At 36.3% G+C, this 16,452-nt stretch overlaps 1 protein-coding gene and 1 long non-coding RNA gene across 2 annotated transcripts in view; both read left to right on the forward strand.

The window, feature by feature from the left end:
• The window catches only part of LOC113475008, a 21,514-nt gene extending 17,337 nt beyond the window's left edge, over positions 1-4,177 (forward strand). The window contains exon 3 of the long non-coding RNA XR_003396746.1: positions 3,995-4,177. This is a non-coding gene — a long non-coding RNA (uncharacterized LOC113475008). The remainder of the gene's footprint in view (positions 1-3,994) is intronic.
• A 3,009-nt stretch (positions 4,178-7,186) lies between these two features.
• Positions 7,187-15,835, forward strand: LOC100185204 (terminal nucleotidyltransferase 5C-like). Its single transcript, XM_018815436.2, has 3 exons — positions 7,187-7,471; positions 7,963-8,716; positions 13,269-15,835. Exons 1-3 carry the CDS (start codon positions 7,283-7,285, stop codon positions 14,375-14,377), a joined length of 2,052 nt encoding a protein of 683 aa, XP_018670981.1. The 5' UTR covers positions 7,187-7,282; the 3' UTR covers positions 14,378-15,835.
• Positions 15,836-16,452: the final 617 nt, after the last annotated feature.

The following is a 16,452-nucleotide window of genomic DNA, read 5'->3' on the forward strand; positions in this document are numbered from 1 at the left end:
GTTTTATATTTCAGGATTTAAATGCATTTCTTAGTCTAGTTATACTAAAAAGTCAGAAACATCAAAATGACGGGTTAAGTATTTGAGTTGTTTTTCAAGACTGTGCGGTAACGGTTTATTACAAAACCATAATTAAGGGTTCAAATTTCATTTGACCGCATTTGATATTATTTTACCACATGGTATTTTAATTTGTTTTTAGTTCCCAAAGGTACGCATGCGCAGTAGCGAATAACTTGTTTATCGTATTAGAAATAATTTATGAGTTATTCGTTGTATTTGTTGTGTGGAATTGTAAAACATAGTAGCGTGGGGTAAGATGGGATACCGTTTGCAACTAAATCTCATATGATGTGTTTTAAACAAATAAAAAACGCTATGGTTGCGAGACTACGGTTATATAATTTCGTAAGTATTGAATGTTTACTACCAAATGGGACGAGAAAAGAGGATGAAATGTCCCATCTTACCCCAACTAACTATATAGTAGGGTGGAGAAAGATGGGACACCTTATCATTCTATTTTCTTGTCCCATTTCGTAAAAAAAAACAAAGAAAAATTAAAGAATTATAAAATCGTATCTTCGCGACTCCCATAGACCGTTGTTAATTGTTTAAAACACGATCAGGATATTTGGATATTATGTGCTAAAGATGTCCCGTCTTCCCCAAGCCTACTATATATACCTAACCTAAAAAGGTTTAAAATCGGAACACATACATCGATAATCGTCGTATTTTCGCATTGAGCAATACAGTACTATACATATAGTTACTATTGCGTTTTATCAATACACAATAAATCAGCGGATACAAACGTACGTCATTGCCCATACATTTCAAGCAATGTACAATATAAAGGAACTGTAATGCCGTCACATACCCTCAACCATTACGATGCCGTATATATGTCTATAACGTGCGGCGGTTCGTGTTATGTATTTTTCAAAATAGAAAGTTTATTAGTAATTTATATACATCTGATGTTGAGTTACATTTTACAGTTTTTTTGCCAGTTTTTAGGCAGTTCAAATATATTTTAAAATTTGCTAACTTTTTTAGACAGCTTTTAAGAGTAAAACATACAGTGGGGTGGGGGAAGATGGGACACCTTTAGCACAAAATAAATAAATATCCTGGTCGTGTTTTAAACAATTAACAAAGGTCTATGAAAGTCGCGAGGGCAAGGTTTTATAATTCTTTGAATGTTCTTTGTTTATTACCAAAATGTACGAGAAAATAGAATGAAAAGGTGTCCCATCTTCCCCCATCCTACTATATGTTACAATTGGCTATACTTTTAGCTATGCCTGTCTATTTTTGTTAAGACTTATATTTTACAATTTTATCCAACAAATTTCGAAAATATTTTTATAAATTATCGTTAAGTATTGAAAAATTGCGCCAGAGGACTCTGTGTTTGTTTCATAGTGAGTTGGGGTAAGGTGGTCCATGATTTTATATTGCATTTAGTGGTAAACAAAGAACATTACTAGAATTATATAACCGTATCCTCACAAAGCGTTGTTAACTGTTAAAAACACGAATATGAATTCGGTATATTACGTGCTTAAGGTATTTAAAGTTTTAATTTTATACATCAACTGTTTTCTTAACTTTTTTCTATATTATCCTAAGTCTAATTTGACCTGTCCCACGCAAAAATTGACGTCATGCATTTGATGACGTCACAGCGCAACCGGGCCAGGTCGCAATTTATTGCAAAACGTTAAAAGCGTCACGCAGCACTTGCCTTGCGTGCGTCATTTCACGTCGCCTTGACGTCATAATATTAATCATTCATCCGGAAAGAAAAAAAAGAAATAGATTGCACGGAAATTAAATATTCGATTTTAAAGCGATGTTCGTTTTAATTTCAATGGTTTAACCGGGTGTGTAATGAAATAGTAGGGTGGGGTAAGATAGGACATGCTTTCATTCACTTTTTTCGTCCCATTTGGTAATAAATAAAGAATATTTACAGAAATAAATAATTGTAGCCTCTGGGGTAATGGGCCAAATCTGGCCTAAATCTCAGGTCTTTACGGACCTCACCCATACAGAATAGGATAGAATCGTAGCCTTGCGAAAAAAAGCTTTGTAAAATGTCAAAAACACGATCAGTAAATGTGTAATATATGTGCTAACGGTATTCAATCTTAGCCTACCTACAGTACTATACACCAATGTACGCAAGTATAAGACTACCAAGTCTGCAGGCTATGAAATTCAATACAGGATTTAAGATGTGTTATTTTGCTATAAACAGACGACCAGCAAGTTACGTATACAGCTTTATTAAACTTAAACTCTGGATAATTATGTGTTGTTTATAACGCTTAAATACGAAATCAAATGTCAAAAACATTTAAACTAGAGACAAATTTAGACAGACTATTGTACCTTTTGTATGGGCCCGTTGCAGGCTTTTTAGTTTGAGTGATTTTATTCTTTCTTTTGTCTGAAAGGATTTCGTATTACAATTGCAACACAATCGTTTGATTGCCCCTTATGCGGCGTTTCCTAGCATATGGTTCTGTTTTGTTTATGCTTTGCTGCGCCGGTGCGATGATTTAAATGCCGTGATTTGAATAAGAGGAGACATGATGTACTGTTTGGTTTAAATCGGCAGTGTTTTTCTTACTGGAAACCGTGCGGCAGTCAGGCATGTGCTGTGAGAGCCACGCGCCTTTAGACTTAGATTATGTACATGAATTAAAAAGTCGTGAAAAGTCGAGCATTTCGAGTGCAATCAGGACTGATTTTTAATTATAAAAGCGGCTGAAATCACAATAATCGTGTAGTTATCGTATGTGTAATTGCTCGGCTCAGGTGCTCGTGCAGCTTTTGTCTGAAATACAATTGAAATTCGATTACCCGGCGGTGCGGGGAGACGTAGCCGTCACGTTAGTGGCTCTTAATTGGCCGTTTTAATTGCTATACACTTGGCAGGTAAACCGGCATCAAAAAACTGCCAAAAACTGTTTTCAAAATGATTGCCAAATATTATTGCACACAGCAAACGTTTTGGACTGTTGTAGCGGCAATCTAAACTCGGTTTTAAGAAAAAGTAGCTTTCCTTGGAAACGCTACTGGTATCCGGTCGGATTATTGCCCTATCACGCATAACATAATGCAAATGTACTGTACCGGTACATCGTGCGGCTGTTTATAGTCTTTGAATGTTTTAAATATATAAGCTTAATATAATGCATTGTGAACTTAACTGGTTTTCTAGTACAGCGGTTCTTAATTTCTGGTACGTATACCAATATATCAGCTTTTATATTACTTTTATAGTAGGGTGGGGGAAGACGGGACATCTTTAGCATACAACAAATATCCTGATCGTGTTTTAAACAATTAATAACGGTCTATATGAAAGTCGTGACGATACGCTGTAATATTTTTTAAATGTTCTTTGTTTACTGTGGGCGAGAAAATAGAATGAAAAGGTGTCCCATCTTCCCCCACCCTACTACATTTCCTAAAAATATCTTTTCATTCTATTTTTTGTCCTTTTTACTAGTAAGCAAAGAATGTTTACAGAATTATATAACGGTAGCCCTGTCACTCTAAAAGAGCGTTGGTAATTGTCAAAAACACGATCAGGAAATACGGGTTTTAGGTTTTAATATGATATTCCTTTTACCCCGCAGAACTATAGGTAGAAAAAGGTTTGAAACCGCCGTCTATTATAATTAAGATCGCCATAAATAGTTAACCACAAAGAGCATAGGTACTACCAATTAAATTAGCTTAAAATAGAATGCTTACTGGGAAATTGCACTGCAATTGGTATAGGTAAAAAATAACAGTAAAAATTTCGACTTTTAAAGAACAGCTTTTGAAGAATACATAGTACAAATGAAAACTGACAGTAAAAATTCGGCGTTTTAAACACAGCTTTTAAAGAATACATATATAGCAACAGACTGTGACATTGTCAGGCGTTTAAAGTTTAAACATTTTTTTTTCTGGTTAATTTCCACAGCACCTGACATTTACTGAAACACGGAAAAGCAAACAAAATGCGCTATTCTGGTGAAGACGCCCTTTTTTATTAAACTGGAAGTTAAACTTAAAACCAGTCGTCTCTCGCTTAAATTTCTCAGCAAATATTCTGATTTTTGTCTGTTGGATGTAGCAATTTTAAATTTAGTTTTGTACTTCTGTTTTAACTTATCTTATTACGACTGTCGTTTTACCGTTACTGTCAGTCTTTACAATTTTATTTGTACCATTCATAACTTCGATATATAGTAGAATGTGGGAAGTTAGGACACATTTTAACTCTATTTTCTCGTTCCATGTGGTAGTAAACAAAGAACATTCAAAGAATTATAAAACTATATGCTCAAGACTCTCATAGACCGTTATTAATTGTTCAAAACACGATCAGGATATTCGGATATTATGCGCCAAAGGTGTCCCATCTTCCCCCATCTTACTATACTATATTTAGACATTTGACTTTTTACGCCTATAGCAGAATAATATGACTAAACATTCAGCTGTTACAGGTTTATTTATGCAGACTGAATACACTGTACCGTATTATGTTAAACTGAAATCTGTAATTTTTGTGTTGACTGTAATATTTTCCGTATTTTTTCCTTGAAATACCAATTCTTATCAGTAGGCTACTAAGTACCGAAAGGTGTTTTACGCGGGGAAACTAACTGTTCAGCTTGAAACTGATGTTGTTATGCCATATTAGTAACGCAAATAAAAAATTGTTTAGGGAATTACATTTGATATATAAATTATTCGTTTTGTAGATTTCCGTTTCGGTATCGCCCCGAAAATATTTTCCACATAGGTAAAAACTAATATAGGGAGTCAGGGACCGCCTTTTATAACATAATTTTGTTAAAACCCTGTTTTATTCGTGTAAAATTAATTTTCGAAATATTTGCTAAAAATTTCAACCGTTGTATTAATTCTATATGGGTAACACCAGTACAAAGTTCACGCTAATGAGTTTTTTTAAGAAAATATCTGAACGCAAAAATAGCAGACGTTATACTAGACGTTTATTGCCTTATGCATACCAAATACAACAGTTAATGTATGCAGCCGGCGTTTTTGACCCCAGACTACAAAAAGAAACCGCAATCTAACGGATCAGTAATTTGACTTGCTATTTTGACAGAACTAGCCAACCGTTAAAATACTTAAGGTCATATATATATATAAAAGCAAGAACCAGTATTTACAAAACGCTATTATGACTTACAGTCCGTACAGCTTTAATTGTACATACATACATTTTTGTTCTGGTATTTTTAAATTCCGTGAGTAACTATTTTTAGAACGTAGGCTGGAAAATTACTCATCTCATATTAGGTCATGTACATTTTCCCCAATTAGGGAACTGTAGTTCTATTTAAGAAATCGCAACCAAGCAGTATCAAGGCATATTGTTTTTCTACCGCAGCGTGTTTCGGTATTAGGGAATCTTTTGTTTCTTTTAGTTGCGTTTTACCCCGCTAGTTCTCTGTTTCTGTGAGCGCTCTCTCTTTTTAGCGGGGAAGGCGGCGCGTCATACAGCGCTTTGTGACGTCACATGCGTGGTACGATTCGTGTTGTAGCGCGCCTCTAAAAGGACAAGGCACGCTTGGGTAGCTGCTCATTCGATTCAGAAGCGGCTGCTGGCGTTGACTCTCTTGCCAGTATTTAGGTCAGGTTAAGATCAGCTGCTTTGTGACTTGTATTATCGCGTGTATTAATCCTTATTAAAAGGAAGAAGTTCTGTGGGTTTAGAATAGATATATGAAGCCGAAAAGTCAAGATTTTTGCAATTTTATGATGTATTCAGTTTTACCTGCACCTTTCTAAAAGCGGGCAGTTTGAAGTAATATAAAACGCAAGCTTTACAAGTTCACAGTACTGTTTCTGCACTAAAAAGCATATGTATGTAATTAGGCTCTAGTTTTTTAAAAATACTATAATTTTGCATACATGTTAGAAACCAGTGAACAAATTAAAACGCATTAGCACGGAGAAGTTAGTTTCGCCAATACGACAGACTAATACGCGTCTGCTACTTGTGTATACTTCCCAACTGCTTTACCTTATAAGATACTACTTATGAATGACTAATCCTTGTCTGCAGCAATATTAGGCCTTGTTTAGCCTAAGCGTTTAGCGCTGGCAAGTTTTTTTTTAAATAAACGTATATAGTTTGCGATTGCGGGGTCATTTTCTCGTTTATTTTAGCGGAAATATGACCCTCTGTGTATAGCTGTAAAGGTAACTTAATTTAGGTGGTATATGTTTTGTTTCGTATTTGCGCTATAACTACTGTTCAAATCAACGCGTTACGACTTTATATTAATTTAGAAACCTGTAATAAATAGATAGGCGAAATATAGCAGCCACATTTAGTATGAAAGTCGTTCTAACAGGCTAAACGCTATGAATCAATCACTCAAAATTGCGCAATCGTTTGCAATTTAAATTGCATTGGAGACAGAAACAGACTGCTCGGTGCGTCACAATGCTATATTTGTTACGTTCCACAGCCTTTATTACGACAACAAATAAGGCATTGTTATAGACTATATAGAGTTTGTTAGCTAACAAAAGACAGGTACTGGTATTGGCTTTCAAAGCGAAACAAAAAAAAACGTAGGTACTGAGTCGTGCTGCTTATTTTTAGTCGCTATTACTAAGTATCTTTGAGCGCTAGTAGTGGTACAAGTACCTGCAGTCTTGAAAAGCAGTTGCATTCGCTAAATTTCGCAATGTCGGTGACATTTCAAAGTGCAGTCAGCCATAGGAACTGTAACGGCGTTTTGTAAGCAAAGAATCGAATCCTTTTTGGCCCGGCAAGAGTTTTTTTGCGCATGGCTGAAGAGACGCGTTTCTATTTGACTGCGCAGTTTTGTAGTGTTATGTAACCGATTTAACTAGTTAATATAACTTAACAATAACGTAACTTGTGTTTATCTCTTTGAATATGGCAACGAAAACCATGTTTATTAATACAGTGTAACAAAAGAGAAGGGAATTAGCAACAAAACGACAGTCGTTATTAAAACACGCTACTAAAACTACTTATATAAAAGCGTGGCTATTAAACCCACAGTTCAGTATAATGAACTCATATGTTGAATTTAATTAAAAAAAAACACATAAAAAATAGGAAAAAGTGTGTGTAAGACTTAAAGCGTACAGTTTTTATTAAACATGTTCTTTTACAGATTGCTTAGGCCTAACGTAGGCTGTCTAGTAACCAATCTAAAGTTAGTGCAATATTGTTTCTACTATCATCAAAATGGACACGTCAGTGACCTCTAGACACCAAAAGGTCGCAAAAAAGGTCATGAACCCGAGTGCTAAGCGCTATAAGCTCTTGGACTACCGTGGCGTTTCCAGACTGGCAGAGGTTATGGAAGCAACTGTTCCTATTCATGGTGTAGGAAATTTTCCTACACTACAAATTAGCCCAAGCGAGCTAGTGCAGGTAAAATATGTGTTTTTTATTACCTTTTTAAATTAAACCTTTTTTAATTGGTTTATTTTTATAAAAATTCGTATATTTTAGTTTGGTTTTGAGGGTATTGCAAACAAAATTTGTTTTTTAACTTTTTTTGCAAAATTTGTTTTTTACCTTTTTTATTCTCTATTAATTGTTTTTTTCGGCGGCAATAGACCGACTCTGGTCTAAAAAAATCTCGGGGTTTCTTGGCATGTTTCGCTGTAGGGCGTCACTTATTTATAACAGAATTATAATGTATTTTGATATATGGTATACGGTATTTAATTTTCTTAATCCATATGTTTGTACTGTTAAACCTATCGCCAGTACTTTTCGTTTTATTTACGCAACGCGTGGTAAAGTTTAGACGCCAACATTTAAACAATGCGTCCCACCAAGGCGCCTGCCATTTGCACAGCTTTGCACTCTGAACTGCAAACAAAACAGCTTCTAAAACCTAATAACCTTTGTCACAGATGGTGTGTGAACGACTGGAAAGTTACGGCGTCAAAGTACAGAACGTGCGGTTGAATGGTAGCGCCGCAACGCACGTACTTTCTCAGCAAACAGCTCCGACATACAAAGACTTAGACTTGATTTTCACTGTCGAGACGCCCTCGAATGAACTGCAAAACAACAGCAATTCAAACAATTCCACTGCCACTGAAAAGCGGAAATCAGACGAGCACCAGCGTCGCCGCAAACGCCAATCTTCTGAAGCGACAAAAACTCGACCAAGCTCCCTACCGAGCACTGTACGGCGACGGCACCTAAAACCAGACGATAAATACTCCGAAGATTTATCTCTATTAGAAGATAGCGGCTACACTAGCAGTGGGTCCTCCGTTTCAAGCGCTCCTGTTTCCCCTTCTGCGTCCGCATCTTTCATCCAAGACTCTCTGGAATCAAGAACTAACTTCCGATCTCGGACTCGATCTTTAGAGTCCACATCTTCGTCCACGTCTTCTCTCATTTCCTCCCAGCCTCCGAAACGAGAGGAGGAGCAAAAGTCTCCTTTTACCTCCTACCACCCCATCCAACATCAAAACCAGTCTTCCTGGCAGAAAATAAAAGATTCTGTCATGGAAATCCTTCTAGAACTTCTTCCCGAAGGAGTAGTACGTAGCAACATGACAAGCGTGGTGTTAGGAACTGCCTACGTCCAGAAAATGGTCAAAGTCGCAAATGATTCGGACAAATGGAGCTTAATTTCACTCAACAATAATTCGGGTAAGCTTTTGTGTAACAAACTAAACAAACAGATATATATTATATTATAGTAGGGTGGGGTAATATGAAATATTTCGTTCTATTTTTCGTCCCATTTGGTAGTAAACAAAGAACATTCAAAGAATTATAAAACTATACCCTCACGACCGCAATAGACCGTTGTTAATTGTCTAAAACACCATACGGATGTTTGGATATTCTGTATTTAGGTGCTTACGGTATCCCATTTTACCCCACACTACTGTTGCCCCTGCTTCATCAATAAAATAACCTAGATTTGTTTTCTCCTTTTAAGTACCTTATTTTATTTAGCAGTTTGCTTGAAAAGTGCTATTTATTATTAATATAGCATGTTATGCTAGTATTTAAGTTATCTAAGAAAATGATTTTACACTTTTTCAACCAATTTTTATGTTGTATTAATTTTTTTAATTTGTTATAAATTTCGCAAAAAATACGTAAAAACGTTGGTATTTTAGTAAGAATGTAACTGCCGAAATGTACACACAATGGGACTGGCATCACAGAACGCCGGTTTTCGTAAAATTATTAATGAATGCATTCATTTATAACCCGGCGTTTTTTCCTAGTTGTTTTAGCATCATCTGGCATTTGTATTGAATTAATGGGACCCGTTTTTCCTAATTCGGGATAGCAGAACGACTCACTATTTTTTACTAACCATGATATTGGAAAACGGTTTTTAAATTTTTTACCGCCCGAAAACGCTTCGTATATCAGAAAACTTTACACAAAAAAACGCTGGGTGTAATTTCCCACAAAAAATATGCGTTCATTTTTCGTCCTTTTACCATAATTTTATTGTTACATATTGAGTAGTAAAAAAATATTATTTACAGAAATAAATAACCGTATCATAAGGCTCGTTAGTAACTGTTAAAAACGAAAGCGTTGTTAATTGTTAAAACACAATCTGGAAATATGGGATTTAGGTGCTAACAGTATCCATCTTACCCCACATTAATATCTATCTAATCTGAACGTTGTTAATTGGTAAAAACACGATAAAAAAGCATTGTTAATTGTTAAAACACGATCAAGAAATATGGGATTTAGGTTCTTACGATATCCCATCTTACCCCCTAGTAATATCCATTCTAACCGTTGTTGATTGTAAAAAAACATGATAAAAAATATAGCATTTAATTATCTTAGGTGCTAACAATATCCCATCTTACCCCACAGTAATAACCATTCTAATCGTACAGAACCTTAACGGCTAATCCAAGGACACAGTATACCTGCCGGCAATGTTTATTGTTATTCATATTATCACTTGCCATGTATCGTGTACGCCCGTAAGCCATTCAAATTTGCTCAATCGATTTTAAATATGACCTTGTTTCGTATGTCTCGTCCTTTATGCGCGCTGTCGAGACGATACATTATTTCAGCGGGTGATACAAAAAATATTTGAATTTTTTTTTGTCGTCCCGTTTTGTAGCAAACAACGGTTATTTACATAATTATATTATAAGCCTATTCTCGCGCGTTTAAAGAACATTGTTAACTGTTAAAAACATTTGTATTAAGAAGGACAACGTTTGGCCTATTGTGTTAATACGTACAGCCTACAAAGTCTATATTTGTCCAGCTGAAACAGGCCTCCCAAAAGTTAAACTAACCTTTTAAAAAATGCATTATGTTTTCGAGGGTTTTTCTTTTTTGTAGTTTGAAATGCCGAAAATATAAAATGTTGCAAATTTTTCGTTATTTTTTATTTTTGAATGATAATACCTTGATGTCATAAAATTATGTAGTTATAGTCAAGATATTTTTTTTATCTCACGCTCACCGCTAGACTAGAGAATATGGGTTCGAGGCTCACGCTGCTGTTATTTTGCGCGTACGTGTCCAACGGCAGTTGTTCACGTGGGTCTTTATGTAATATTTAATTTTAAACTATCAGCCGTACGTAATAATGTATGCGTATAAAACAGAAATAGAACACCAGTGTTATAACGACTGTCGTTGCCCCGCCACGCGGAGATAAATAAGTTGCATTCATTCATCTATTCGATTTTTTCACTAAAAAGTTTCCGGACCATGCCATTCATTTTACTTTGCGACCGCACAACAAAAGAGTATTGTGACGTCATAAACATATATTGTCACGCATAAGGTTTAAATCCCAGCAAACTAAACCAGCGAGGTTTTCACACACACAGAACCAATTGTGTGACCGTCAAAACCAGCAATTTTAGAGTCATTTTAAACCGTATAACAGTAATCGCGTAATGAACATGCTTTAGCAGTCTCGATAGTATTTGACCCGCAAAATCGGCTCGTTTTTAGTGGTTATTGGCAAAAACCGCTAAAATTACGAGTTAAAATAAAGCAAATTTTTAAACCCTATTTTTACCGGCCATATTACCTACATTTGAAAATTTCCTGGTAAATCGATCGCTATTGTGTATTGTGCCGATATTCAGTAGGCCTATTATATTAACTTTTAAAATACAAATTTGTAAAACAAGAATGCTAAAACCAAAACGTAAACTGCGCTAAAACTGTTTAAAATGCAACTATAATAACGTTTTTTTTTTGACTTAGCAAATACGGTACAGAATCACTAAAAATGGGCAACAACGAAAATATATGCCACAAAACGATAGCAGTTAAAACACGCTTATTATTAAAACATATGTAATTACGTTTGTATAATGCTTTTAATTTGTAAGTATTTAAAACCGAAATTTTTTCCATTTTGAAAAAAAAAGTATACAAAAAAAAGTTAAAAACTTGTTATGTGTTTTTACATACTAATTCTTAAGTTTAAAGCATAGCTGTTCACGCACGATCGAACCTGGAACCAATTTGCGGGTAATGTTTAATCGGGCGTAACCTGGCGTAGTGAAGCGTAACGACTTTACCAGTTCGAACCAAACGCTGCAATGACTTTTAAAACTGGGTTATCGCCACAATAAATTGTCCTTAGTGCCTCTGGCTTAAGTTAACGTTTAGAAACGGTCGGATTACACCGAATTTTGCAGTAATTCAGAACTATGGAGTATGTAGCGAATTGTGGTTTTACCGGTTAAGTTAGCCGACTGCCCGACTGTATATTTATGAAATACACTTAATCTGCTGCCGGCCAAAAAGGCTTAATCACGCACGGAGAAATACGTCTCTTCATAGCAAATTTTTCGGTTCGAATAAGATTTTTCAAACCGTTTGCAGAGTTGTACATAGCGATTATAATCGCTTATTGCTGTATAATATTACAGCAAAAACACGCATATAGATAAAATGTTAATAACCGTTTAAAGTCCGTTTTGACACATTTCGCTCCGTATTTATTAATCGTACGTATATATTAGGCAACATTTAAGTAGTAATTATCTCTTGCCCAAACCAAAATAGGCTAACAATTAATAATTATAGTAATTGACACCTAAACCAATTTTTAAAGCGTTTTTGGTACATTTTTAATTTGTTATAACTATATTCTTAACAACTGTTATAATATATTGGTATATAGGATTCCCTTGTAACTTAATACTACGTAAATACTAAGCTATTTTGAAACTTATTACTATTTTCAAGCGTTTTGGGGCATTTATAAATTATATATATAGTGGAATGGGAAAAATGGGACAGCTTTTCGTTGTGTTTTCTCGTCCCATTTGGTAGTAAACAAAGAACATTCAAAGAATTAAAAAACCGTATCCTCACAACCCCCATGTACCGTTGTTAATTGTTTGAAACACGATCGGGATATTTGGATATTATGTGCTAAAGGTGCCCCATCTTCCCCCACCCTGCTATACTTAAAAACTGTTATGCGATATTGGTATATAATATAAGAATGGCTTATAGCTTAACACTGCGTAAATATGGAGCTATTTTACCTTTTATGCTCTGTAAACACACTTAAGCGTCTCTGTTTTATCAAGCAATGTACATACTGTTTTTCCGGTAGGCTGTACTGGAATATTTTATATTTAACAACTGTGACTCTATTGACACGTTATGTTCAATTTCGTATTAACTATTTGTTAATTGTTTAAAACACGATCGGGACATTTGGGACTAAAGGGGGTTGTACACAGTATCCGAAAATTTTCCGTTTTGTCCGGATTTGCTGCCGCATGCGGAACTCGGTAATGGGTTTGCATACGACTTCGCAAGGAAATTCGCATGGCGGATACTGTGTACAGCCACCTTTAGGTGCTAACGGTATCCCATCTTACCCTACAGTACTGTATGTGATAGTAGGGTGGGGGAAGATGAGACACCTTTAGCACATAATATCCAAATATTCTGATCGCGTTTAAACAATTAACAACGGTATATGGGAGTTGTGAACATACGGTTTAATAATTTTTTAAATATTCTTTGTTCACTACCAAATGGGACGAGGAAGTAGAGTAAAAATTTGTCCCAACTTCCCTCACACTACTAAATATTTTCAAAGGGTATTTTTGAATCTGTTTTATTAGCTATAACTAAGGAAATTACAGTTAAAAAACACATTTATTTATTCATTCAATATCGATTAGATGTGGTCTAAATACAATGTTTTTTTCAGGTCGAAATTTGGAGCTGAAATTCGTACAAAGCATGAGACGTCAATTCGAATTTAGTGTCGACTCCTTCCAAATTATCCTAGACACGTATCTTCGCTTCAGACACGCAGCCAGACACCAAAACCTCGAAATGAACGCCGATTTTCACCCGACAATAGTAGCAGAAAGCGTCTACGGGGATATAAACGCGGCATTGCGGCATTTAAAACACAGACGAATTTGCACCCATAGGCCAGAAGAAATACGCGGCGGCGGCCTTCTGCGCTATTGCAATTTGTTAGTGCGCGATTTTGTCCCCGGAGACTGTGACGAGAGCGGAAAAGCTACAGGCTCATTCGCTACAGGACCTGACATGGCCGCTCGTTTAGAGCAGCATATGTGCTCGCGTTTTTTCATAGACTTCAGTGACATTGACCGGCAGCGGAAAAAGCTGATTAGTTATTTGGACAATCATTTCAACGGAGAAGACGATTTGAAATTCCAATATTTACTCGTTCTTCGCCGGGTTGTTGATTACAGCACAATCTGTCTGATGCAGCATGAACGGGCTATGATTTTGAACCTTATCACCATGCTAGTGCGGCAAACTCTAGCCAACAACGTAGCGCAAAGCAAGCACGAGGCAGCGGTCATGCAGCAACGCATACAACAGGATTATCAAATCGCTCAATACTACGGCGAGTGCACACCTCAACCTACAAGAAGCTATTTACCGGCCCCAGTTTCAATGAGCGACCGTTCTTCGCCTATGTCGGCGTATTCTTCATCTTTTACACCTTCGACGGCTGGAGATGTGTGTTCTGCCCCAATAAGCCCAGCGCCACAATCGCGCCCTATAACCCCTAACGACGCTGGACCTGCATGCGAATACCCCCCAAAAGAGCCCCAAAATTACCCAGTTCCACCCCAATGCTGTTTCTGTTGTTGCCATTGCTCCGGGTGTTGTTACAGCACCCAGCCCCAGGAAAATTACCCCCAAGCCCCCTACTATCCCCCTAATTCCGATATGTACCAAGCCCCTATCCCATACCAGCCAATAGAGCCAATTTTCTTTAGACCGGACAGTATGGTATGTTACTACCAGCCAGCAAGTTACAGTAACCCTACTTAAAAAGACACCAGTACCTTACCCATAGAAAAAAAACGTCAGAAATCTTTTCCAGCAGTGTTGTTAGACACTCGGTCATACAGCAGCAAAAATCAATGCGTAAACCGAACAATCATTTTCAAATGGACATTTGTGTCTTTTCGTCTTAGTTTATATTTCGCATTGTTTTTTCCCTTTAAAATCATCAAAAAATATTTTATTTTATAAAAATCTTAGAAAATGTTTTAATTTTTTTTCTGTGTCGTTTTCTTCTCGTTGTCGATTGCACTTTTGCCTCGTGCAGGGCGACGGTGACGTCACATAGGCGTTTGTTACGTCATAGTCCTAATAATATGCCATACAATTTCTCCACAAAATTTTACACTCAATTTTTTTAAAACAGCGAAAAAATTGGTAATAGTCGCGCTATAAAAACCGTAAACTACAAAACCGGTTTTAAAAATCACAAAAGCCTGTTCAAAACCACGAACAGGAGTGCTTGACGTTTTCAAGTACGGATTTTCGCTGCGAAATCCGGGTTTGAAAACGAGTAAACGGCCAGGGTTCGCCATTTTTCCAACTATATATACTTTACCGTTTAATTCTTGATAAACAATGCACTTTGTGACGTCATAATGTGGTTTAGTGAACGTTTCCTAAACTACCGAGTCCTTCCCGAGTCTTTATGTGCAATTATTCGTATCAGTATTGGTGCGCACAAAGAAATACCCCCCCCCCTCCAAGCAGCTTAATATGACCGGTTATATGCAAAATACAGCCATAAAGACGTGTTCAGACATTCGAAGTTTCTAGTTCTTGTATTTTACAAGCACATATTCCGCTGTCACTTAATACACAGTCCTTTAAGTCGCCCCTATGTAATATGTGTGCCTTAACACGCCTTCTGTGTCTATATATTTCTAATTTCAATTGCCCTTTTCATTTGTGGATGGTGTTTCCATATGTTTTTGCTTTTTTCTTGTAAAACTCGGAGTTTTCACTGTTTTTTAACAACATTTTTGCTCGCTAAAGACTAGTTGCAATTTTTCGTTGTTAAACGCGTTCTATAGTTGGTACGGTTTTTCTGTGTGGCGCAAATCATTGCTTTACTGCTGCGGGTGTCGTTAGGGTGTCAAATCTGTCCCAGAAAAACAAAAACAACAGCCCCCCCCCTCCTAACATACAATTTCTTTTATTTATTTTAATTAAAAAATGTCTCGCTTTCGTGACGTTTAATTCCCTGCGTTACGTCATAGCTGTGACGTCACATACACCGTTTTACGAGTCTTTAACAAAAGTTCAGCCTAATGCAGCCTGTTCATTTTTTGTTCCACAATCTTTTTTGTCACACTACCTAGCAGAGACTATACAGTAGCCGGTACCTAATTGTTTTTCGTCACGGAAAACCAGCGAGTATTTTATGGCTTAATGCCGATGGCGCTAATGTTGAAGTGAAATCGTAAATAAAATCCACACGGGTTATTGTTTGTATATATTTTTTGTGTATAAAAAATGACTGGCAATGTTATATAGTAGGGTAGGGGAATATGGGTCGTGTTTTTATTCTATTTTCTTGTTCCATTTTATAGTAAGCAAAGAACATTCAAAGAAATAAAAGCCGTATCTCCCGGCAAGCGGGTACGATGTGTATGAAACAGAAAAACAGTGTTATAACTTTTGCCGAGCCACAGCAATAAAATAAGTGTTCTTTATTCTCTGGGCTTATAAGAGCATAGTAATCTTATAACATAGTGTTGTAACAAGTATTGTTTTGTCGCTATATCCTGTCTTTTCGTTTAAAATATTTCTAAATCTTCGTTACCGTAATCAAAAAGACAAAACGGACCTGAACGTGTTTTAAACGATTAACAACAGTCAATGGGAGTCGTGAGGATACGGTTTTATAATTCCTTGAATGTTCTTTGTTTACCACCAAATTGGACGAAAAATAAAATGAAAATGTGTCCCGTCTTTCCCCACCCTTTTACATATTATTAAAATTACACACCTAACACGTATATAGAAAAGACGGGTTCTTATACTGGTATGTGTGTATTTAAGAGTATGCAGTTATGGATAGGCCTACCGCGGCGCGCCTA

The sequence above is a fragment of the Ciona intestinalis genome, unplaced genomic scaffold (assembly GCF_000224145.3).
Source record: "Ciona intestinalis unplaced genomic scaffold, KH HT000075.2, whole genome shotgun sequence".
Taxonomy (NCBI): Eukaryota; Metazoa; Chordata; class Ascidiacea; order Phlebobranchia; family Cionidae; genus Ciona; species Ciona intestinalis.

Excerpts from the sequence above, each read along its gene's own strand:
- LOC100185204 (XM_018815436.2), top strand. The coding sequence starts at position 7,283 with ATGGACACGTCAGTGACCTCTAGACACCAAAAGGTCGCAAAAAAGGTC. Across the intron at positions 7,472-7,962 it reads GCCCAAGCGAGCTAGTGCAG|ATGGTGTGTGAACGACTGGA; the intron begins GTAAAATATGTG and ends CCTTTGTCACAG. Across the intron at positions 8,717-13,268 it reads TTCACTCAACAATAATTCGG|GTCGAAATTTGGAGCTGAAA; the intron begins GTAAGCTTTTGT and ends TGTTTTTTTCAG.